The 25,258-nt window shown below is 33.5% G+C and overlaps 2 protein-coding genes across 2 annotated transcripts in view; one reads left to right on the forward strand and one right to left on the reverse strand.

Annotated features, from left to right (window-relative positions):
- Positions 1-1,449: 1,449 nt before the first annotated feature.
- Positions 1,450-14,714, reverse strand: LOC111060420 (quinone oxidoreductase-like protein 2). The gene is made up of 7 exons (XM_022348083.2): positions 14,237-14,714; positions 13,913-14,009; positions 11,173-11,417; positions 8,612-8,803; positions 7,950-8,131; positions 4,868-5,017; positions 1,450-3,624 (listed from the first exon to the last, which is right to left on the reverse strand). Exons 1-7 carry the CDS (start codon positions 14,441-14,443, stop codon positions 3,465-3,467), a joined length of 1,233 nt encoding a protein of 410 aa, XP_022203775.2. The 5' UTR covers positions 14,444-14,714; the 3' UTR covers positions 1,450-3,464.
- A 191-nt stretch (positions 14,715-14,905) lies between these two features.
- LOC111055509 (MAP kinase-interacting serine/threonine-protein kinase 1) overlaps positions 14,906-25,258 on the forward strand; it is a 135,069-nt gene continuing 124,716 nt past the window's right edge. The window contains exon 1 of the mRNA XM_039439767.1: positions 14,906-14,981. Within this exon, the coding sequence (XP_039295701.1) occupies positions 14,952-14,981 (30 nt within the window). The 5' untranslated portion in view covers positions 14,906-14,951. The remainder of the gene's footprint in view (positions 14,982-25,258) is intronic.

Genomic DNA, 25,258 nt, shown 5'->3' on the forward strand with positions numbered 1-25,258 from the left:
AGTCATAAAAGATGTCTTATATCTTGGAAAATAAAGGCATAAAATAGGAAAGAGTAAAGCATTCACAATTTCTCGCTAACGTTTGGATGAGTTTCAATTCATTTCTCATTCTTGTATCAAAGTCATTCAATCATTTCAGCTTCAAATATCAGTTATTGTTGTGTTATACGTGATTCTTCATCAATTTATGTTTGAAATCATTTGTAATTCATCCAAAACTATGGATAATATTTTATTTAATCAACTGTACTGGAAATAATCAACTGTGATTGCTGTTCAAGAATCCCGCTGTTCATTTAGTTACTTTTACTACCGCTAGATGCTGCAAGCTGTCCACAAGTGAGCAGTGTAGTACAAATTTCTGCCACCAGGTAGCATGAGCGTTGCTCTCAATTTCTCAACTCTGCTTGGCTGGCTGGATTTGGTTTTGCTTTCAATCGCACACACGATTTGGCTTCTAATGGTGCAAGCATTTCTTTAACTAGAAATTACGGCTCAACGCTTGATTTTACGACAAAATGTTACTGAACATATTTGTAGAAAATGTTTTGTTCTATAATTTTTCCTATATACGTTTTTTAGTTAAGAGGTACTGTTCAGCTGTAATTATCAAAAGTCTGGAAAATAGAGCTTTGAAAATTTTGGATTTTCATGAATTCTGGCTTTATTTGTGATTTAATAATAAAGTATGACTATACCAAACATGTAGGTAATTCTTTTTGCAACATTTTTTGTTCTCTATAGGTTTTCGAAAAAATCAGCCGTTTGGTCGTAATTTGAAGATAACTATATACATTCTAACAAAAATTTTTGGTTTTCCTGAATATATTGTAGCAGCAATTCGATTTTTATGATTGAATATGACTGGGAATGATCTGCTGACTGTAAATAATATCTTCCTTTATGTTTTGTGTTGCATAGTGCTGCGTCAAAAATCTATTAGATTGATAAAAATGTGGTTTACGGAAATATAGCTTTACATAATAGTAGATTAGGTACGGTACCTAGGGTAGATACAATACTAAATACGGTATGTTTCATAATTAAGTTGAAATTATTCGCAATCAAAATGTGAAATCAACTAAAGAGGTTGAAGGTTAATTGGTAAGCAGAGAAGACTTTGAAGTCTCAATTTCATTCTTCATCTTAGTGCCGGTTGCACAAAAGACGGTTAAATTTTAATCCTGATTAATTCCACGAGAACCAATCAGAGAAGCCGTCTTATCAAAAAGACCTTCTCTGATTGGTTCTCGTAAAATTAATCAGGATTAAAATTTAACCGGCTTTTGTGCAACCTGACCTTAGTCTTCAAAGACTTTGAAGTCTTTCATTTCATTACAAGAAGTTCTCTTGTGAGTGTAAACTTCCTCTAAGGTAATAATAAGCAAAGATTTTGCTAACAGGGATTATTTTGGCGGAAAGGAATGTAAAAAAATAGACACATGAAACTTCATTCCATTCGAATTTTTATTCAAGACCTCCATAAACGTTTCTCAGCAATTTCATTTCAAACTAGAATAAACAAAACTTTACAAAAATCATGCTAATTTATCTAGTTTTTTAGAACAGTATTTATTTTTTTCATATTTTTGAAACAATTTTTTCATTGGCAGTTAGTATGATAACTTGGATTTTTTTTACAACAATCATGCTAATTTTTTAGTTCTTCTCATTACAGTATTCATCTTTTTTTCAACATTTTTATAATTAGTAATTTGTGTATGATAACAGGGTTACCATACCAAATTTGAGTTGAAGCATAGACTTCATTATTTTCACATGCAATTTTTTTATGTAATTTAACTAGATCTCACAAAATGCTTAAATTGAGCTTCCATTTGGCTACAAAATAGAAACAAGTTGATATTTCAATAGAGTTATTGAAGTTCTGTAAAATTCTAAAGGTTTCAAAGAATCTAAACGTAAAATTTATGTAAGATAGGATACGTTTAAAACCATGAACGTAGGTATCAATTTTTACAGCAAAGTCAAGGTGAATACGGCAAGTTTAATATTGAATCTAATATCCTATTATTGTATTGCGCTAATAAAACAGATTAGATTTAAAACAATTGAAAATAAGAGTTTAATGTTAGTTTTAATATTTAGAATATAAAGAACAATTCAAATTTTCTAAAACAGTGTTATTAAGCAATACAAAATTTCCTAAACAATGTAAAAGTAAGTAAAATTATAGAAAGAACACTATCCATATTCAATGTACAAACACAATTTGAAATTTCAATTTACAAAATATTATGAAGATGGGATTTTCTTCATGTTCTCCAGAATTTTGATTCTCACAATTTATTGTCAAATTTATTTTTTCCAACAATCATTTTCCAATTCACAAACTATATCTTCCTATTTTCTTCAACAATCTAACCAATCCCAACACTACATTTTCTGACAAAATATCTTACAATTACTAACAGTTTTTTCAACGTTCCTACATAGTTTCTACTACAACCTTTCTTACCAATTTATTTAGATATCCTACTTAATTAAATACAGAATCACAATTTCAATACAAATTTCAAATAAACAAATTCGAAAAACTACCTAATCTTTCACTTTAAAATAGTTGGGGCTGCCTTAAAAGATTCATTTCTAGCAATTTCAAAATTTTATTTCACTAGTAGGCTCTCTACAACAGTTATTATTGCAACAATAATTTTAAACGAATAACAAAGCTAGATACCACGTTCCATTACAACAAATCTAGGAGATATGTTGCGGAGATTTGCTGCTCTCCCTTATAGTAATAAACCATGGAGACATGTGATTCAAATATCTCTTGCAACATGTTTAAATACAAAATAGCTGCACTGAGAAAATCTTATGAGACATCGTTAACAATACAACAAATCGCAGGAACAAGTTGCTTACATTAATACAACATAGAAACATACTATTTAAAAGCCTCTGCAACATGTCGTAGAACAAAATAGTTGCACAGAGAAAATCTTAGGAGACAGCATTCTCAATACAACAAATCCCAGGAACAAGTTGTTTATGATGATAAAACATTGAAACATTCTATTCAAATACCTTTTGAAACCTGTTGTAAAAAATAGGTTGAAAATACCTGTTGAAAATAGTTGCACAGAAAGAATCTCAGGAGACAACCTTTTCAACACAACAAATCCCAGGGACAAGTTGGATAACTCGGCTAATGCTCCTATTCTATAGCATGGAAACAGCTAAAACAATATCAATCTTGCAACATGCTTTGATGAAAATCTGTTGTAATAGAAACATAATCTAGAAATACATCTCTTTCATTACAACAGATCCCTGTAACAAGTTGAAACACCTTTGCTATTCTTTGTTCTATTATAAACAATTGAAACATAGCTGATAGAGAAGGTTTCTCGCAAAATTGTAATACAGTGGATCTTTAGCAGCTCGTTTTAAAACAAAATCAGTTGTAATGGAAGCAGTAAGTACCTAACAAAATATATCTATTTTTTACTAGAAGTTGTGAGTATAATTTTGCCAATAGTCTCCGTTTCGGCCAGATGTTTCAGGGCCTCATTCACTTGCTCTAGCTTGAATTCCTTTGAAATAACTGGTTTAATGATGTCCTGCTCGTGTAGTGTTAGAACATCGTAGACTAGTTGCCTGTAAAAAAGAAAAAAAAAATTAAAATATCGAATGTAGAATAAATAGAATGAATACTTTTTATTTGAAGACATGGCAAGGTTACCATGTTTACATCCCATCGTTTCTAGAATTCATTCAAAGTTTGAAAGTTTGTATCAAATTATGGTGTTGTGTATCAATTTGAGATGATACTGCATCATGTATGGTGATACTGTATCGTTTTGTGTTGATACTGTATCGTTTTGTGTTGATACTGTATCGTTTTGTGTTGATACTGTATCGTTTTGTGTTGATACTTTATCGTTGTGTGTCGATACCATATCATATTGTGGTGATACTGTATCATGTATGGTGATACAGTATCATTTTGTGGTGATACTGTATCATTTATGGTGATATAGTGAAAAGATAGCACAAGAATATATCCCATGGTATAGGGCGTTTAGGCCCGCCGCAAAGTAGAGCCAGGCTAATCCACGAAAAGCAACCCACGCCGTGGGATGTTTTCTAAACCATTGCTATAGAATTATTCATAATCAATCAGCTGACAAGTGGATTATTCATTGCATTACAAAGATGGCTGGAGAAGCCTAGCAATGGTTTACAAAACATCCCACGGCGTGGGTTGCTTTTCGTGGATTAGCGTGAGTCTACTTTGCGGCGAGCCATTTGTTTCAAATTTCACTTTTATCTCAAGCCTATAGTCCTAGTAGTTATTTTTCGTGAAGCTATGTGACGCTGGTAGTCTCTCATACTGTGCTGTTCTTACACTCTCATCCCAACTGAATAGTAATAATAACCAGTAGTTATTATTATTGATAAATAATAATACAAGTAGTATTATTAATAATAAACAGTAATCGGTTTGAGTTAACAAAAAATCGGCTTGAAATTTGTAAAATTAACGACCTATGCCATGGGATATCTTCTTATGCTATCTTTTCTCTATTGTACTTGGGTCTTTAATGGACGATCTGCAGTTTTATATATAAGTTCTATAGACTCACTCCACTTCTATGGGCTACTTTACTCAAATCAACAAAACAATATAAAACTTGTAATACCCTACTTTACCCTACTTGTAATAGCTACTTTACTCAAATCAACAGAACAATATAAAACTTGTAATACCCTTCAAAATTTAAAATGTTTTAATAAAAGGGTACTACAAGTTTTATATTGTTTTTATTGATTTGAGTTCTTATAGTTTTATTTTCTGTAATCTAATGGTTTTCTAATTCGGAACATTTTGGAAACTGACCTGTAAACGTTGTAATTTGTTTCTCTATAGTCCCTGAGAGAGACCCCGATGAGGCTGAACGAAGGGAGAGTCAACAATTCCGACATTGGAATGTCAGGAATTTTCTGCGATGCAAATCCAGCCACTATCACTTTGCCTTCATGAGCGACGCTGCAAAAATTTGAACATAACAATTTGGATAAAAGGTAACAACATTTGACAAAATATGAAGAATTTCATCATCGAATGAATGAGAGAGACGAATGAATGAGAGAGACGAGTGAATTGAGATAGTCAATTGAGATTTAATCTAGTAGTAAGGATATATAGTGAGGTCCACGTTATAACGGCAGTGGAGAAAGGTAGGAGAACAACGTTGCCGATCCTCTGACTTGTCAATGCCTTCTATAGACGGTAGCTGATACAGGTTTATTGATGTAATATGTTATTTATTTTATTTTATTTATTTGCATAAATACACACATGGAGACAACAGGTTAAACCCTTATATGTCTCCTTGAAATATTAAAACATTTTTCATTAAAAAATTAGATTTAAAATAAACAACAAGCTGAGAATAAAACAAGAGTAAAGTAAGATAAGAACAAAATAAATTATATAACAAAAAAATCTTATATTCATTGCTGAAACTACTTTCCAAGAGAAAATATGAGAGGTGGGAAAATATGCACTTTGAACATATTAGAAAGAACAAAGAATCATGTGGGCACTGAGAAGAAAAAAGTCACAAAAAAGAGAGAAAGAAAAATGTCATACGGAAACATGGCCACAAATATCTATCCTAAATTAAGCCCTTCAGAGTGTTGCGGAATCTGCCACGAGAGCACCCAAAGACGTCTAGGCGCCCAGAAAAGAGATTGAAAAGCCTCTGGATTCTATTAATTGGAGAGTTATAATGACTCTCTGTTCTGGAGCGTGTTACAAGAAAAGAAAATTAAGAACGACGAGCTATGGATGAAATTTAGATATTAAGTTTAGAAAGTAAATAAGCAGAATCTATTTCATTGTTCAGTTAATTGTAAAGGAAAATATAAGGGATCTGACATCCCTCCTTGATTTTAATGTTTCAATTCCAAATATACACCTCAGCGTATCAGTTGGGAAATCAAATGGACAGTAGACAGTAAACTTCTTGTAATAGATATATCTCAGAAATTTGTTTTGTAAACGCTCCAGAATGAGAATTTGGCCATTGCAATATGGACTCCAGATCTCAGAGGCTTATTCTAGGAGATTTCTAACTAGTGACTTGTTAAGAATAAGAGAGGAAAAACATCACTAAATGTTAACTGTTGATTAATAATCAATTATATTTTATTAATCAAGAAATCATATTTTTCAATAATTTCATAATGAATCTTCATAACTAGATGAAATATTTTGTTAATTATTAATTCTACATTGTTAAAAGACGATCTCGCAACATAGCAAGCAAGAAAGAGATAGCGCTATCGCTTTGTTGAATGATGGACAAAGATAGCAATACCATTGCTAATCAAACACTGTCATTATAACGTGAACCTCACTATAGTAGAGGTAGTACTATAGTGAGGTCCACGTTATAATGACAGTATTTGATCAACTTTGGTTTTGCTATCCTTGACTATCATTCTACAAAGCCGGTGGTACTATCCTTTTCTAGGTCCGCAGCGATGCCAATTATGTTTTTGACAGTGTAGAAATATAATTAATCAATGAAGAGAATCGGCATCGCTATTCTTCTATCTTTATCCACTGCCATTATAACGTGGACCTCACTATAGTATATTATTTTTCGCCACACTACACAGAAAGCAGCTGTTTTCCAGTCCCTACGTAGATCTGGAAGATCTATTGTTTGCAGACGACAGTCGTCTGACGTCAGAACAGGTTTCTTTCCGGCTAAGGCTGGAAAGAGTACCCTTTCCAGCTGCTAAATTTCAAGTGTGCTAAAACAGCTCATCAAAAAACTTTTCATCATTTGAGTTTATTATTCAATAATTAAAACATTTATAATAATATCATCTTATTGTCATTTGAAAGAATAAAAAGGTACCCAACCTCCCACATAATTGAACATCATCTTTTAGGTTATTCAGACAAATCAGAATAAAAAATAAAAATACTTGGACAATTTCCTGATATTCAGATTACCTCAGATTTGCAAGAGCTATAACCTTCCACTTTTGCTTTCGGAATTGCTCAATAAACAATTATTCTCATATATATATTGTTTATTTTTCTGTGTGGCGAAAAATAGCGTTCGCACCACGGGCAAAAATGTTTTTCCGGCTCTCAATCTATTCCAGTCCTCGGCCTACGGCCTCGGACTTGAAACCCGATTTCGAGCCGGAAAAGACTCATTTTCGGACCTAGGTGCGAAATATACTATATTAAGGATACAGAGACCGAAGTAAAGACGTATGATTGTTCTTTCTTGAAAGCATTTCAAAGTGAGAATGTTCTTCCATCAACTTTTCAACACTGTAATGAAGTCTTGCAATTGAATAGCTGTGAAGGTAATATTGTGATGGTTATTCAATAAAATCAATGGAAATTAGTCCTTTTCTTAAAAAAATTATGGATCAATCAATGAGTAAATATACAATGAATGAATGATAGATTTTTCTGAGTAAATGTGAAGGTTATATTGTGGTAGTTGTCTCTTTTCTGTATAGGGCTACTTGTAATATAATTATAATTATAAATACAAATCTGAGTACCCTTTTTTTGAATTATTTTTTCACAACATTTTTCGAACATTCAAGTCTTCAAGTCTTGAAAATGGCATCAATGTTGAAACATGTTGTGATAAAATATTTCTAAAAGGGTACTGAGATTCGTATTTCTATTTATATTGTGGTAGTTGTTACATGCATATTGAAAAAATGAATGAAAATCTAGTCTTTTTATTCAAAAATTAAGGATTAATCAATGAGTAAATCTATTAATGAATAAATTAATGACTTAATGAACAATTGTGGTAGTTGTTACATGCATATTGAAAAAATGAATGAAAATCTAGTCTAATTATTCAAAAATTAAGGAATAATCAATGAGTAAATCTATTAATGAATAAATTAATGACTGAATGAACGAATACCTATGAATAGCAGTGTTAAACACTTCATCACCCACGGTCTCAAAAACAGTGTCCACCCCCAGTTTTCCACTTAATTCGGCCACTTTTTTCTTCAATCCTTTCTCTCCGAAAGTGATGGCACTCCATGCCCCCTTCTGACGCAGTAGTTCACCTGTTTTCTCTGTCTTACACATGCCGATTACCTGTCCAAAAGAGAGAGAAAAACAATATCTATAAATTTGACAATACCGTAGAATGATTTTGAAGATTTGAAGACTGACCTTCACTTTGTAAACTAACCTCCGTTTTGAAAACTAAACTTAGCTTTGTGAACTGTCCTTCGCCGTGTAAACTAACCTCAGCTTCATAAACTGATCTTCACCTAGTAAACTAACAGAAAAACCTTCAATTTCTATAAATTTGACAATATCGTAGACTGATTTTGAAGATTTGTAGACTGACTGTAAAATTTCATAATTAATTTTTACAATCAAGATAAAATATTTTGTTAATTAATTATTGTTAAAAGACGATCTGGCAACAGAGAAAAGCGAGAAAGAGATATTGCTATCCGCTTTGTTGAATGATAGACAAGGATAGCAATATCATTGCTAATCAAACACTGCCGTTATAACGTGGACCTCACTATAGACTTTATGATAAACTAACCTCTGTAAACTGACCTTAGCTTTATAAACATTAGAAGCGACATCAATAGCAGCCAATCCGAGACCTCCAACCCCGGTTGTGATAAGCACCAGGTTATTGGCCTTAATGCAGGCTCGTCTAGCCAATCCCAGCAGTGCCAAAGCATATGCATCAGCCAATCCGGCTGCCGTACTGAAGCTCAGGCTGGAGGGGATACGCCACACATCCTAGAAATTCAAAATAAAAAAAGAACATTATTAAACTACTAGCTGACCCGGAGAACTTCGTAACGCCAAATAGTTTAATGGATCTTATCATTCATGACAAACTTTAGCTGGATGCACACCTATGGAGGCGCGATGTTGCATTTTATTTATATAGATAATTTTCCAATTGCAAAATAAATAATTTACTAAAAATCAATTAATTCTGAACATCGAAGACAACACATATTATTCGAAAAAAGCAATGTCTTTAGAACATGTAAGTCTTTAACCTGAGGCCGCATTGCTGGATGGTTACACACAGAAAAGTCATTTTTTTAGTCGGGGCGTTTAAAATACATGGGCGGTTATGGAGCAGCACATACTTTTGTCTACTATCTCTACCGACGGCTTTTATATGACGCAATGATTATAACAGCTGATTTTTATTTCTGTGTGTGGCCAGCTCACAAATCTTCTCCCATAAGGATTACATGTAAACTTTGAAGGACCGTAGGAAAGAGTCCTGGATTCGGATTATGAATTTGATAGGCCATAAACCTGGTCCTGAACATAACTAACACAATTTAAAAAAAATCATCAAATTCGGTGCACACATAGAAAAGTTATTGAATGTCAAAATTTGAGGCTCGATTTTTACTTTCCTTGCCCTACTACCATAAGTAAGGAAAGTATTGCTTTCCAAGAAAAATTAAGGTACCCTAATTTCATGTTTTCTATACGTTTCAAGGTCCCCTGAGTCCAAAAAAATGATTTTTGGGTGTTGGTCTGTGTGTGTGTGTGTGTGTATGTGTGTGTGTATGTCTGTGAACACGATAACTCCATTCCTAATTAACCGATTGACTTGAAATTTTAAACTTAAGGTCCATATATATACCATGAGGATCCGACAATAAGAAATTCAATAAAATCCAATTCAAGATGGCGGAAAAAATGACGGATAATTACTAAAAAACCATGTTTTTCACGTTTTTCTCGAAAACGGCTCTAACAATTTTCTTCAAATTTATACTATGGATAGCTAATTATAAGCCCTATCAACTGACATGAGTCTCATTTCTGGGAAAATTTCAGGAGCTCCGTAATATTCTTGAAAAAAATGGCGGATAATGACTAAAAATCCATGTTTTTCACGGTTTTCTCGAAAACGGCTCTAACGATTTCCTTCAAATTTATACCATGGATAGCTATTTATAAGCCCTATCAACTGACATGAGTCTCATTTCTGGGAAAATTTCAGGAGCTCCGTAATATTCTTGAGAAAAATGGCGGATAATGACTAAAAAACCATGTTTTTCACGGTTTTCTCGAAAACGGCTTTAACGATTTTCTTCAAATTTAAACCATGGATAGCTAGCTATTCATAAGCCCTATAAAATGACATGAGTTTTTTCCTGGGAAAATTGCAGGAGCACCGTAATATTCTCGAGAAAAATGGCGGATAATTACTAAAAACCATGTTTTTCACGATTTTCTCAAAAATAACTTGACCGATTTTTTTCAAATTCATACCCTGTATAGTTATTTATCAGCTCTATCAACTGGCATGAGTCTCCTTTCTGGAAAATCAATGGGGGGTCCACCCCATCCTTGAGAAATGGACTTAGTAACCTCCTTCTCGTGCATGAGGTAGGTAGGTAGCGCAGTTCATAAAAAGAACACATAGTCGAGATATTTCATCTGTAGAACAGCTGTTTTGACGACTTTGAAAAAATGACGACTAAAAAAATCATCGAATTTCACAATTATTCACACAAAGAAAAAGTACTTTGAAAACAATTTTATATACACATATACAGAAGTCTGATCGCATTTTAAAATATGAGCAAGGAAAGTTGTGTGAGTGTTCCACACCATATTTTCATTTATATAGATATATCTATTGCTCCACACTGTTGCCAAATCGCTTATTGGCTATGAAGAAATGTCATGAACTATCAAAATATCTCATCTCAATTATGGAAATTTATTACTAAATCATTATAAATATATTTTCTTGGCGAATGAAATGTATTTGAGATAGAGTTGATTATTATTTTAAAAAATCAACAATCAATTTGCTTTCTACATTCATACCAGGGTAACTTGAATCACAGCTATCTACTATAGAAGGCGGTGGAGCAGAGATTGGCAGCTCTGTAGTCCTATCATTTTCACTGACTTGTATATGGAAATCAAAGGAATGTAACGACTAAGATCAGATAAACGACGTACGCTTGGTACATCAGTTGGACGGATGACCGCTTGATAATTTGAATAAATCATAGTAAGATTAATCAAATATATTAATTGACAATTAGATTGATAAAAAACAACAAGATTAATCAACCAGATTAATTGGGAACAATAAGATTAATCAACCAATCACCTGCCTTAACATCCACCACACACTCCTCGGCGAATCCGGACAGAGTATCTCGACTTAAAGCTATCACCCGGTCGCCATTTTGTAAAGGGAATTCACCGTCATCATCATCTTCATCATCGTCGTCATCATCTTTCTTCTTCTTGTTGTCTTTTGTGGTCTGCTTTCCGTTTTCTTTCTGCTTCGCCTTCTTTTCTTTCGCTACTGGAGCAGCTAGATTCGCTTCGAGGATTTGGCCTGATATTTCGAAACCTGTTGGAAAATTAAATTGAAAATTAATTAGTAGGTTTTGTTATACATAGAATTACTGGTGATACTAGACACGACTATAGTGAGGTCTACGTTATAATTGTTTCAAGTGTTTGTGTTTTGTTTCAATGTTTAAATTAGTGAAGAATTGGAAAGTCGCACATAACCTTCATTTGGACAATTAATTTTATGAAATTGGGATGAAAAGAAGTTTTGGACTGTAGTCTGTTTCTTTGTCCTTGAGTTGATTGTAAATTATAAATAAATAAATAACGGCAGTGGAGAAAGACGTTGCAACTGTTGATCTGGCAACAAATCAAAACGAGAAAGAGATAGCGCTGTCCGCTTTGTTGAGTGATAGACAAGGATAGCAATACCATTGCTATAGTTTGTGTAAAATAAGTTGAGACTTGGCCCTCCATCTGAAGAAGTTACAGGGTTTCCAAATCGTGTAAAATTGCAACTTTCTCAAATTCCCGATTCAACGTCAGAATTGGATGTAGAATATCATCCCCGATATCCTAGTAGTACTAAAAAAGCTTCAGGGTTGAAGGATTAAAAGGAAATTTAACTTTTATGATAAAATTGGAAACATCGCTAAGATTTGTTTTTCTTTTGAATATCACTTCTCTCAGAATCATGGGGGTCGTAATGCGTAATAATTTCATATCAAATTCACGGGGAGAATAAATCCTTTCTATTGAAGTCTGGATCATTTTTATCCAACTTATAGTTATTTTTTAATTAATGATTATGTTCGTCAATGTCGAGACATTTCGAGCAGAAAACATGCAATTTTCGACATGCTAGAAACTTTTTTGTTTCAAAAGATAAGTAGGTGGTGAAAGCGAGAAAGTTTCTCAGAAATAATTGAAATTATTTTTAAATTAAAAGTTGAATTTCTTTTCAATCCTTCAACCCTGAAGCTTTTTTAGTACTACTGTACTAGGATTACGGGGATCATTTTCTACATCCAATTCTGACGTTGAATTGGAAATTTGAGAATGTTGCAATTTTACACGATTTGGCAACCATGTAATTTCTTCGGATGGAGGGCCAAGTCTCAACTTATTTTACACAAACTATAATCAAACACTGCCATTATAACGTTAACCTCACTATAGTTTAAGTATTGACCAGGCTATGTGTGTATCAAGAAAGAAAATGAATTAATAATTGACTAATTAGTCTTCTTCTTCTTCCTTGCCCTCTTCCCATTATTTGGGGTCGGCTCTCCTAACACGCAGTCGCCAGATCCTGCGATCTTGGGTCGTCTCATTTACCAGGTCCAATTTCTCCATATTCTTATGGACTAGAGAAATCCACGCGAGGCGGGGTCTGCCTCTGCCCCTTGGCTGCGGCTCCTTCTCGAGCCCTATTCTCGTCATGTGGTTAGGCGGGCGTCTGTTAAAATAATTAATTGACTAATTAATCATCAATCAATAATGATTTCCATGATGACCTGTAGCACATTGGAATACCAGGCTGAAGCACAAAGTATAATTGATACTTGGAACGACCAATACCATGGGATATCTTTCCTATGCTACCTTTTATATATGGTAGAAGAAACACCAGATTTTACTAATTACTAATTATTTGAGTCTGAAGCCCAGGCCACCTTTCCAGGTGTATCACTGGTGTCCCAGGCTTCTTCACATACAGACAACACTGATGTCCCACTACCTATAGTGAGGTTCACGTTATAATGGCAGTGTTTGATTAGCAATGGTATTGCTATCTTTGTCTATCATTCAACAATGCGGATAGCGCAATCTCTTTCTCGATTTACTCTGTTGCCAGATCGTCTTTTAACAATGTAGAATTAATAATTAACAATATATTTCATCTTGATAATGAAATTTCATTGAAAAATATAATTTCTTGCTTAATAAAATATAATTGATTATTTTAAACGAGAATGAACAGTATCGATATATTAATAAACCTGTATCAGCTACCGTCTATAGAAGGCATTGACAAGACAGAGAATCGGCAACTTTTTTCTCCTATCTTTCTCCACTGCCATTATAACGTGGACCACACTATAGTAGCACAGTCTGGTGTGTAGTGCCCTAATTTAATATCTCACTGTTTTTCCAGTTTTCTTAACAGCCTTGTTTCCTGGTGTTATACGGGCCTTAGAGTTAGTAGCAACTATTTATTACAATAGTAGTAGTTACAATAAATTATTTTTCAATTTGAATTCGTCAATGGAATAGGTATGAATGGAGTGGATTGTAAAGGCGGATTACAGGAAGCCAAAGGTGATTTAGCGGCCATCACCGTGTTTAGCCATTAATGCCATTATGATTTATTTTCTGACGTGACAGTGTTGTCAAAAACTTTTGTGTGAAATTATATATTGACGTGATGACCTACCCCGCGCATCAGACTGGCTAATGGTCCTAAGAATGAAGATTTGATTTGATGATTGGGCAAAAGCCATACCCAATTGAAATGTTTACGAAGTCAAATTACATATGTAATTCTATTACCTGGTACAAAAGGTAGACTGGGTTGTACTGGACTCACTCCTTGATACATCAGTAGATCTGAGACGTTTACAGCACATGCCTCGACTTTTATTCGAACCTAAAAAAGAAAAGAAATTTAAGTTCAACTGATTTGATCTAAAGCCTAGATTAGATACCACATTAATAAAAGATCCAACAGGTTTCTCGTATCCTTTAAAATATGGATTAGACTGGAGGATCTGGGTCCTCCATAACGATCAAGTAACTTCAGTACAAGTTATCATTCCAGAATATTGTAACAATTGTTGAGCAATTATTAAGTAATAAATTAATACTAATACTTACTTGGCCTTTTTTTAGTTTGACTTGTTTTACATCTTCAATTACTAGCGGCTCATTGACGGCTTTTAGAACTGCTGCTCTATAGCATGAAGCATGACGTACTACAGCAAAATAATTGGGATTTGCTAAAGTTTTAAGCCCAATTTTTAATGTTTTTTGGGCAGAAACAACCCGCAATACTGTGTTGATCAAAGATAAGGTTGTAGACATTCTAATTATAAGCTTTTTCTTGTATTTGACAGTGAAAAGGATAATCTTCTAAGTTGAATCCAGAACAAATGCAAACTCACATAGTAAAATTCTCAAATAAACGTTGATAATAGAAGAAATCATAAGATTCAGGCTAGAATTAGTAGGTTAATAGTAGTTACATGTTCCGACTAGTTGAATAATGAATGCAATTAGCCGAAATTAGGGATAATACAAAATTCAATGCAACAGAATTTATTGATAACCTACAAAATGTTGTGGTTTTGCTGTCTGCTAATCAGCTGACTCAAAATGAAAGAGAATCTCACGCACTACCAACGTGATGGCACAAAAACATTTGAAGCTTGTGTACAAAATATTTTACGATAAATAAATGAATTTGAAGCTTAATGAGAAACTTAAGAGTGTAAAAGATTCTTATACACATTTTTGATTAGTGAAAAATCGTATCTTTAAAAAAAACTATTACCAAAATTTTTGCCGTCCGACAGCTAGCGATGCGGGCAAGATGGAGGCTGCCGGGAAAGGATTGGTCAGGGTGAGTATATTTACTATTTTTATTGAAATTAGAAGTTAATTTTGTGAAATTATGTGCAAATTCATGTTACATAAACTTTTTTAATCCAAAGAAAATAAAAAATCACCCCATGTCTACTCAGTTTTTACATAAATCAAGCCTTTTTTGGTGCAACACTCCAAGGTCGCAATGGAATGATTTTGAATTAATACAGCAATAAAACACAAAATTGACCTTTTGTAAAAATGATATTAATAAAATATAATGAATTCAATTTTCGATAATAATATTTTCAACTACTAATTGCTACCAAACTCAAGATAAACATCAAATTTTAAACCAATACATCCATTCTTTGTTGTAGAAGGCCCATCTTGTTTATGTTTTGCCATGAACCTGTCATCTCGTGTTTTGTTTGGGGCTCTTATAGGTTACTTTGGTTCTCTGATTGAATTTTTTTAGGTTCATAATTTGAATTGTTCTACTTTTAGAAAGACTAGAATAAAAGTTTGAAATTACAATCATGACGTTCTTTCCTTCCAAATTTGGTTTTTACTGTCATTGATTTTTAAGCACAGAATTACTTTGTTTACATCAGGAGTGAGCGTAGAGTGGAAAAACTTTTAAACTTAGTTTGTTTTTTCTCCAAATTTTATCATAAATAAAACTTGAATCAGGTTTCAATCATAGATACCTACTAATAAATATTGTAGTTGTCTTTTCATAAACTTTAATTGCTCATCAAATAAGATAAATTGACCAAATTTATTTAAAATATTTTTGGTGTTTTATTGATACCGGAATTTATGAGTTTGTAAAATTTAAAATCCAGGCTACTGTACAGTATTCTATTTTTCTACCATCGTCTTAGTTTCAAATCTGATTGAATTTATATTTTATCACTACAGAAATACCGGTAATTTTATTTCATTGTTTGGAATAGTTTTTTGATTACTGTAGGTGTAGACTGTAGTACACATAAGTTGTACGGTAGTCAGTTAATATGTGGGTCCATTCTTCACATTAAAACTTTATCTCAAATGGTTTATATACTGACTAATTGAAATCATTAATGCTACGGTATTTTAATAACCTAAAGTGTTATGTTAAAACAATAAAACTCTTTTATTGAACACATACGCTATTAATTCCAATATTAAGCTTTCTATTGAAAACATTTTTGTAGCTGTTTCACGCTAATTTACTTATTTGTAGCAATAAAGAATAACTATATCTATTTGTAATGCCATCAACAATCAAATCTAAAATTCAACTAAATGTTAGAGAAATGTGCAGTTTAATATGATAAATGAAGCCATATGATTGGTTGTTAGATGACTTTCAAGGTGAAAGTCTGCCATTGGCTATTTAAGACCCGCCATTTGTAGGCGGTTAATTTAAACTGAAGTTGTCTGAAAGAATATTTAAAATGATGAATTCCCTTTTAAACTGATAGAATTTGGGTGAAATAAATTTATATTTCCACGTTTTTAGGAATAAAATGTTACTTTATCAACTATAATATCCTCTTGTAATGAATTAACTCTTTCTATAAATAATTCGTAAAAATTGTAAACGATGATAAAATTATAAATTATTTTTAGTTCCTCAACTCATTACAGCTACCTTGTTTTTTTGTCAATAGCATCAGATTGTAAAATAAAATGGTTTTGTACTTTCTGTAAAATAAAGATTATTCATGGATATTATTAACATTGACTACAAACAAAACAATATCTTGAAATTATACCTAAAATATTATTAATATCTGAACAATATCTTTGAAGTTATAATGATATTATTGTGATCGATATCCAAAATTGATTTGTAACAACTACTCTAAAGACTTCTACAAAAATACTCTGATGATATATAATAATAAATTATAAAATATGATGTATTCATTGACATTAAAATAGATTTTTATTTCCAACTTCTGAATAAATACTCTGATGACATATAATAATAATAAATTACAAAATTTGATGTATTCATTGACATTAAAATAGATTTTCCTTTCCAACTTCTGAATGTATTACTGGAATAGATTTTTCTTTCCAACTTCTGACTGTATTATTATACAACGAAAATCCATCGTTTAAAGAGAAGAAACATCCTTTACTCCTCTCTATAATAAATAATATTATTCTAAAGTTGTGATAGATTCTCTCAAACAATTCTTGAAATCGATAGAACATTATTTTTAGAGTCAAAAGTTAGATAGAAGATTCTAAAAGTGAAGCAAAGTTGTTTCAAATCAATAAAAACAAAGCAATCATGTATTCTGCTCTCCAGAGATAAATGGAAGTTTCTAGACTCCATCCTTCTCAATAATTGAACGAAAAAACCCAGAAGTTAGTTGGAAAGACGTCAGTAGTGTAAATTTAGAGTCAGTTACGTTTTTCAGCTGTGGCTGGCTACAGTCCAGATTGGCGGTGTCAAAAACCTTTGAGAGATTTTGAGTTATTGGTCGTTTTTTTTCTAAATGCTTCCGCATGGTTTATTTTTCTAAAATAACTGTTGTATGCGGGTGGAGATTTTGGGGATAAAATTAGTGTTTGAGAGGAAATTTTCAATAATTTCAACCCAGATATCTGGAGGACTCTTGGAGGCATGTGCTCATTTCTCAGATTAATTTCTAGTCTACTTGTTTAAATTAGACGACTTGAAATTGGCACAACCTCTAATCTATTGAGAAAAATTGACATACTAGTTTCAATGTGCTGAAATAAATACTTGTAAAGTATTAGTATACTGAGTATTACCATATTAGGTACAGAAATAAGCACTGATATACATAAATAACTTATAGTTTATCCTATTATATTAAGCGAGCAATTTCAGTTTATATTTTTATATCTGGCTATCTGGTTGGTTATATGGTTATTTATGTTCAACGGATCTCGAAAACGGTTCTAACGATTTTCACGAAATTTGGAATATAGTAGGTTTATGATATCAAAATTCGATTGCACTAGGTCTCATCCCTGGGAAAAGTCGCTGAAGGAAATGAAAAGGATAATTCATCCTTGGAAAAACAGATGATGATTTCGTCGTCTGTCGATAACAGAAGATGCGTGTGTCTGTGAGGGAGATCAGCTGTGTAATCAATTTCCTTACCGTATCTCGCTAGAAATCTAGAAATTTTAATTGACTCCATCAAAATACAGTAATCTGATTTGTTAACATGAGATGGTAATAAATATATCATAATATTCAAAGTTAATCATTATTTTACAGTTCTAAGTGATTAGTGAGTGTTATTTTGTTATTCAATTTGGTATGTAAACAATCTAAATTATAACTTTTATGTTTTCAAATATTGGACTGAAAATTAGACCTGAATTCAAGTGTATGGAACATAACCAACTTTTTGGAATATTTATAGTGTATAGATCAAAATTCGGGGAAGAAACGGTTTTGGGCTGTGCCTGTTAGTTCCCCAATCATTTTAAAGAATTGAGTTCTGTTTATCAATAAACTAGCCGTCAGGCTCGCTTCGCTCGCCATATCCGTCTAGTCAGGGGGCTCCGCCCCCTGGACCCCCGACTGGGTCGTACGAGAATGAGATCAGCAGGCTCGCTTCGCTCGCCTGCATTTTTCATTTGAGCATTTTTATCATATGTTAGGACAATCCAGACGGGGGAACCAGACTAAACGTCTGGCTAAACGGATATTGCGAGCCTGATGGCTAGTAATATAATATTCCCAGGATTGAAGTAGCAGTGCCCAATCAATTTTTCCGCGATAAATGCATTTAAATCTTCAACTTGGTGCCAACCTAACAAAGTCAACTCAACTTAATGCCAACCTGACAAAATTATTAATTTAGTTGCCAGTTAACAACTGTTTCGAAGAGGTACTCTATCTAGATTATAGTTCTATAGTAACATATTATGATATGGAAATTTCAATTATAATTAAGGGATTGGGAGAAGAAGAATATACATGCTAAAAGACGAACTTTAAACCCTTAAAAACAACCCTTAGAGTTAAAATATTGCCAAAAGATTTCTTAGTGCGCCTCTAAAGGGCCAACTGAACATACCTACCAAATTTGAACGTTCTTGGTCCGGTAGATTTTTAGTTCTGCGAGTGAGTGAGTGAGTGAGTCAGTCAGTCAGTCAGTCAGTGAGTGAGTGCCATTTCGCTTTTATATATATAGATAAATAACGAGCAAAGCTTGGTGCCCTGATATTATTATTAATTACCAGAAAACTATGATTGCCAGATGTCTAATTTCCTAGTTTACTAGAGGAGGAGGAGGAGGAGGAGGAGGAGGAGGAGGAGGAGGAGGAGGAGGAGGAGGAGGAGGATGAGGAGGAGGAGGAGAGGAGGAGGAGGAGGAGGAGGAGGAGGAGAAGAAGAAGAAGAAGAAGAAAAGAAGAAGAAGAAGAAGAAGAAGAAGATGAAGAAGAAGAGAGATATTTTAAAAATAATATTGTAACCGTATTGAATGAAACCGTATGATGACTGTAGTGAGACCTCACACCCGATATACGGTGGTAATGGTAACCTAGCAACCGGCTACCACCCTTGAGTCAGTGATAGAAGTCACGTAAGCACTCTGCTAAATACGAAGAGGGTTAGCTGAAGGCCTGTTGTTGAAAGAACACTGCCGAAGGGTGGGTATTTTTAGGTGTTTATGACAACACTGTAAACAATGTCAGGTGTCTTAATCAAGGCTTAACAAGACATGTTTTTCTTACTGTCGAATTCAAAATGTATTCAAATTACGAATCAGTTTTGTCTGTTTCAATTCCCATAAAATATACAACATGATATTATATGATGAAGATAAATACTCACTATATCTTATCTATATAAATAAAAATCGAGCCTCAAATTTTGACATTCAATAACTTTTTTATGTGTGCACCGAATTTGATGATTTTTTAGGTGTGTTCGTTATGTTCAGGACCAGGTTTATGGCCTATCAAATTCATAATCCGACTTCAGGACTCTTTCCTGCGGTCCTTCAAGGTTTACATGTAATCCTCATGGGAGAAGATTTGTGAGCTGGCCACACACAGAAATAAAAATCATGTTATAATCATTGCGTCATCCAACAGCCGTCGGTAGATAGTAGACAAGAGTGTGTGCTGCTCCATAACCGCCCATGTATTTTATTCTATCCCCCACTAAAAACAAATAAATGTCTATTTTGTGTGTAACCATCCAGCAGTGCGGCCTCAGGTTAAAGACTTACACGCTTTAAAGACATTGCTTTGTTTCGAATAATTGTGCTGTCTTCTGTGTTCAGAATTAATTGATTCTTAGTAAATTATTTATTGTAGTTGGAAAATTATCTATATAAATAAAATGCCGCATCGCGCCTCCTCAGGTGTGCATCCAGCTAAAGTTTGTCATGAGATGCATTACGGCGGTACGAAGTTCGCCGGGCCAGCTAGTTGGAAATAAAAATATTTTTATTAGATTGTATTTATGAATTCGACAATAAAAGTCATCAACAAGTCCCACATTTTTCATAATTATTCTATACTAGCATGCTCCGCAAAGGCCTAATTAAAAACTTGACAAACTGAAATCTTGAAGAATTTCAAATAGGCATATAACCATCCTCGGTAAATTAAGATTCTATATGCAAAATTTTAAGTTACTCAGTCCAGCAATTCAGACGTGATGATGCGCCAAACATAATTTTCCTATTCCGTACGTGTATAAGCTAGTTCTTTCCTTTATTATAGTGGAGATAACCAATCTACTGAAATATCGTTACTCTAAAAGGATTATTGATACTCCAAGCTACCATTTTTCTTCTTCTTTCTCTTCTCCTCCTCCTCCTCCTCCTCCTCCTCCTCCTTCTCCGTCTTCTTCTTCTTCTTCTTCTTTCTTCTTCTTCTTCTTCTTCTTCCTCCTCTCCCTCTCCTTCTCCTTCTTTATCATCTTCTTCCTCTTCTTCTTCCTCTCCTCCTTCTTTATCATCTTCTTCTTCTCCCTGTTCTGCTGTTTAATACTAAATAAGTAAGTATTAAAAGTAGTGGTTTGTGTCAACTTCTAGTCTTTTTATCTAATTAATAGTTGAAAAAATTCTAATCAATGTAGGAGACCAGAAGGTCAATGTCGGTATACATTAAGAACTCGCAAAAAACCCAGGAAGTATGTTGTAACTTGAAGAGAGTGTATCGGATTGTTCCAAAATGGCGTCATGGCGTCACCCCTCTCCGACGCCTGTGCCTCGGCTATTTCGGGGTTGGAATTTTATTTGAGGCCGGTCTACACTGGACCACGTGGAGTCGTAAGGCCTGGTTTACACTGACGTTTTGTAGCAACGTGTGGAGAGACAATTGCTTTTGGAATAGATGGATTATGATGGAAGGGATCTAAAATTCGATTCATTAACAAAAAACTTGTATCAGTCTCTACGATAATATTTGGGGTATGACACTATTTTTGGTTACAAGGGCAAAATTTAATTCATTCATTCATTTATTTGCCATAAAATAAATACAGATTGATAAAATAAATATTCAAACTTACAAAATGGCACTACCGGCAAAGAAAACTTGTGCGCCGGCAGTGAGTTCGAACAACTACAGCAAACATGTCAATAGAAAGAAAAAGAGCTTATTCAAACCACTAGAATAACTAAAATTATGGAAACCAGGTCACATCTCAATACTTACAAACGATAAGACAAAGTAACAAAATCACAAGCAAATGACAAACTTAAAAAGACCAATTCAAGGAAGCCATGACAATTTTTTTTTAAATTTATAACACAAGAATGAAACACTACATAATGGATATAGATAATTTAAAATAAACATTTATGCTAATCCAATCCAGTATAAGATTCATTATGGATTTTGTAATTTTATTAATAATGAATTCAGTTGGGACTTTATTTATAAACAAGTAACACTAATATTCAAACTGACGTCTACATACACTTAAGCTGGTAAAGTCAATATCAAATTGTAATGGATTGGAGGAACGCAAATTATATGGATTATTCCTTAAGTTGAATAATAATGATTATTAGCTAATTAATATTACAACATATATACCGGTATCAGCTATCCTCTATAGAAGGCAAGGCAGAGAATCGACAACGCTGTTCTCCAATCTTTCTCTAATGCCATTAAAACTTGCACTTCACTATAAGAGTATTCACACTATTGCTGTCTGCCTATATGTAAAAGTTTCTATAAGAACCAATGGTATTTTTATGTATAATATAATTATAACTAGTAGTTCTGTGAACAGTAGACCTCGCGCTCAGTAAGTTACATTGACCTGGTGTTATGTATTCTCAAAAATTAATAAATAATTTATCAATTTAAAATGTCTCGAAAAAATCCTAAATAAACATAGAGCTTTCTGTCCTATCCGTACCGTGACGTGTCGTCCCGGAATGTGAGTGTGAGCGCTGTTATCAGGTCTGGCCAATCCAATCAACCCATCAGAGAACATTCTGTGTTGTCGTGTTGGCGAAAACTCGGTGGTTGAAATTAACAAAATAAACTACCATAAAGCTGATTTCCTACAAACTTAATTTCTCACTTTTCATGATTTTAGAAATCAATTACTTTTCAATAATATTTGTTGCAATTTTAATCATCAGATTAAAAAAGAAAAATCTGGTGTGGCGCACTCACACAACTTTCCTTGCCGTTATGAAACTTTATCACCTGACGCTAGTGCACACGCGCATCTCAAGTCTACTATTCAAAAATCCAAGCCAGCTGGTGACAGGACAATAACACTGGAGACACACGAAGTCTGCTATCTCTTCATAGTGAATGATTTAATAGAATCAACAGTTGCCAACAGTTTGCAATTGAAATAACATTTTCTCGAATTTCGAGCTTATTTCAAATTTTAGGTGAAAATGTTATTGAACATAAATTGTAAAGATTTTCATGCTTAATCTTTTCAACTTGGAATTTTTTGTTTAACCCTTTGCGCTCGAAAGTCCAATAGTACTGGCCGTGAAAGATTGCAGACAGCTTGTGTTTCTCTTGCCGTGATTTGGCTTTGGCGCTCGAAAGGCCAGTACAGCTGGACATGCTACTTTCATTGTTAGTTTGGCCGCCATACTTGTTTGTATCCCCACTAGCTTGTATTTATATTTAGATGACTTTTGTGTTATGTGCACGCTCAAAACAAATCAATAAATAAGAATCAATGGACAGTTAAAACTTCATTTTCATTTAGCCTTACTAAAACTGCAATAAACATACTTTTGCATAATAAAAATTTCATACACTCATTTGTAACACAGATAACTAAATATATAGTTACAAAGAAGGACTCTCCAGCCATGTTACACCCAGACAAAAACTTTTTCTCATTTATCTTAGTCTTTAAGTTTTTTTTCTGATCTCAAAACAAACACAAATATGCAGTCCAGGATTGCTAGTACAAGTTTTGCAGTAAATAAAAAGCATCCATTTCTTCAACTTCTTGTAATTGTTCGAATACACTCACTTCCTCATTTGTTCCATCTTCTGTAACTTCATTAGACTCTATTTCGTGATCACTCTATTCTTTATAATTGTCTTCTAAATCTTCTATGAAAATCTTCTAAATTGTCTTCTAAATCTTTTATAATTGTCTTCTTCATCTTGTATTAAATTCTCAAATTCTTCACCTATATTTGAAGCAATATCACTGTTGTGAATTGAACCACTATCTTCATCAATTTCAGAATCACAAAACAATATTTGTCCTATATAATATTAGGCCTATAAAACTGCAAAATAACTGTCCAAAAACAACACTATGTTCACATATTTATACTATTTACACAATAATAACATTTCAAAACATAAAACAGTACAATAGACACTGCAATATCACCAAATACACTGATGTAAATAACCTTACTTTATGAACTGTGTTTGCAATGGAATTCAATAAAACCACGTGCTCTTTTCTTTCAAGAGTTGGCCGATAGATTTCAGCACTCACCACATATCATAATGCAAACATAATTCTAGATAATGATGTGTTTGTTCCATGGCCAGTGGTACTGGACATTCGAGCAATAGACGAATTCAGTCTTGGTCAGTACAGCTGGCCATTCGAGCTGTGAGGACATTATAGCAAAATCAAATACGACCTGATGCGGAAATGGCAGCGGCCAGCAGTCCTGGCCATCCGAGCACTGAGGACAAACTTTAAACAGTGCTTTCGAGCGCAAAGGGTTAAATTGCATCTGAAGCCTGATAATAAAATTGGAAATCTAGAATCAAACTTTGATGGGGTGGAGCTCCTGAAGTTTTTACAGATATGTGACTTGTGGCAGTTGATACAGCTATCAATGACTATTTCAGGTATAAATTTGATCAAAATCGTTGGAGCCGTTTTCGTGAAAATCGCAAAAAAACCTGTTTTTGACAACATTTTCGCCATTTTAGCCGCCATCTTGAATTGCATTTGATCGAAATTGTTCGTGTCGGATCCTTATATTGTAAGGACCTTGAGTTCCAAATTTCAAGTCATTCCGTTGATTGGGAGATGAGATATCGTGTACACAGACTCACATACACTCATACACACACACACACACACACACACACACACACACACACACACACACACATATATATATATATATATATATATATATATATATATATATATATATACACACAGACCAATACCCAAAAACCACTTTTTTGGACTCAGGGGACCTTGAAACGTATAGAAATTTAGAAATTGGGGTTCCTCAATTTTTTTCGGAAAGCAATGCTTTCCTTATAGGGCAAGGAAAGTAAAAATGTAAAAAAATGTTTTCTTTCAATAACTCCAAAGTAGAATCATGTCCTCATCTTATGGAAAGACTGTTTACTAACGTTGATGGAAAGATACATTTTCAAGATGTTCAAGATGATTTTTACTCTAATATTGGCGTATGAAGGAGGTTCTTTTTCCTTTTATATTATCCTTGAAATGCAAAATTTCTAGAAACCTTGTATATACGTCGACGCGCAATTTAAAAAGGAATACCTGTCAAATTTCATGAAAATCTATTACCTCTTTTCGCCGTAAATGCGCAACATATAAACATTTAAATATTAAGAGAAATGCCAAACCGTCGACTTGAATCTTAGATCTCACTTCGCTCGGTCAAAAAATGTTTTTTGCGACAGATAAATTTTCTATTCTATTCTCTTTCTGTTCAGTAGCTCATTAGAAAGGGCTAATTGGCCTGAATCTATTCCTTTATAAAAAATATACAAACCAAGCTATGATGAATTGTTAGAGCAGTCTATTTTAGTGGCGCGGAAGCATATTTAAATTCGCGAAGACGTATGGCTAACATCTGG

This window comes from Nilaparvata lugens, chromosome 13 (genome assembly GCF_014356525.2).
Source record: "Nilaparvata lugens isolate BPH chromosome 13, ASM1435652v1, whole genome shotgun sequence".
NCBI lineage: Eukaryota > Metazoa > Arthropoda > Insecta > Hemiptera > Delphacidae > Nilaparvata > Nilaparvata lugens.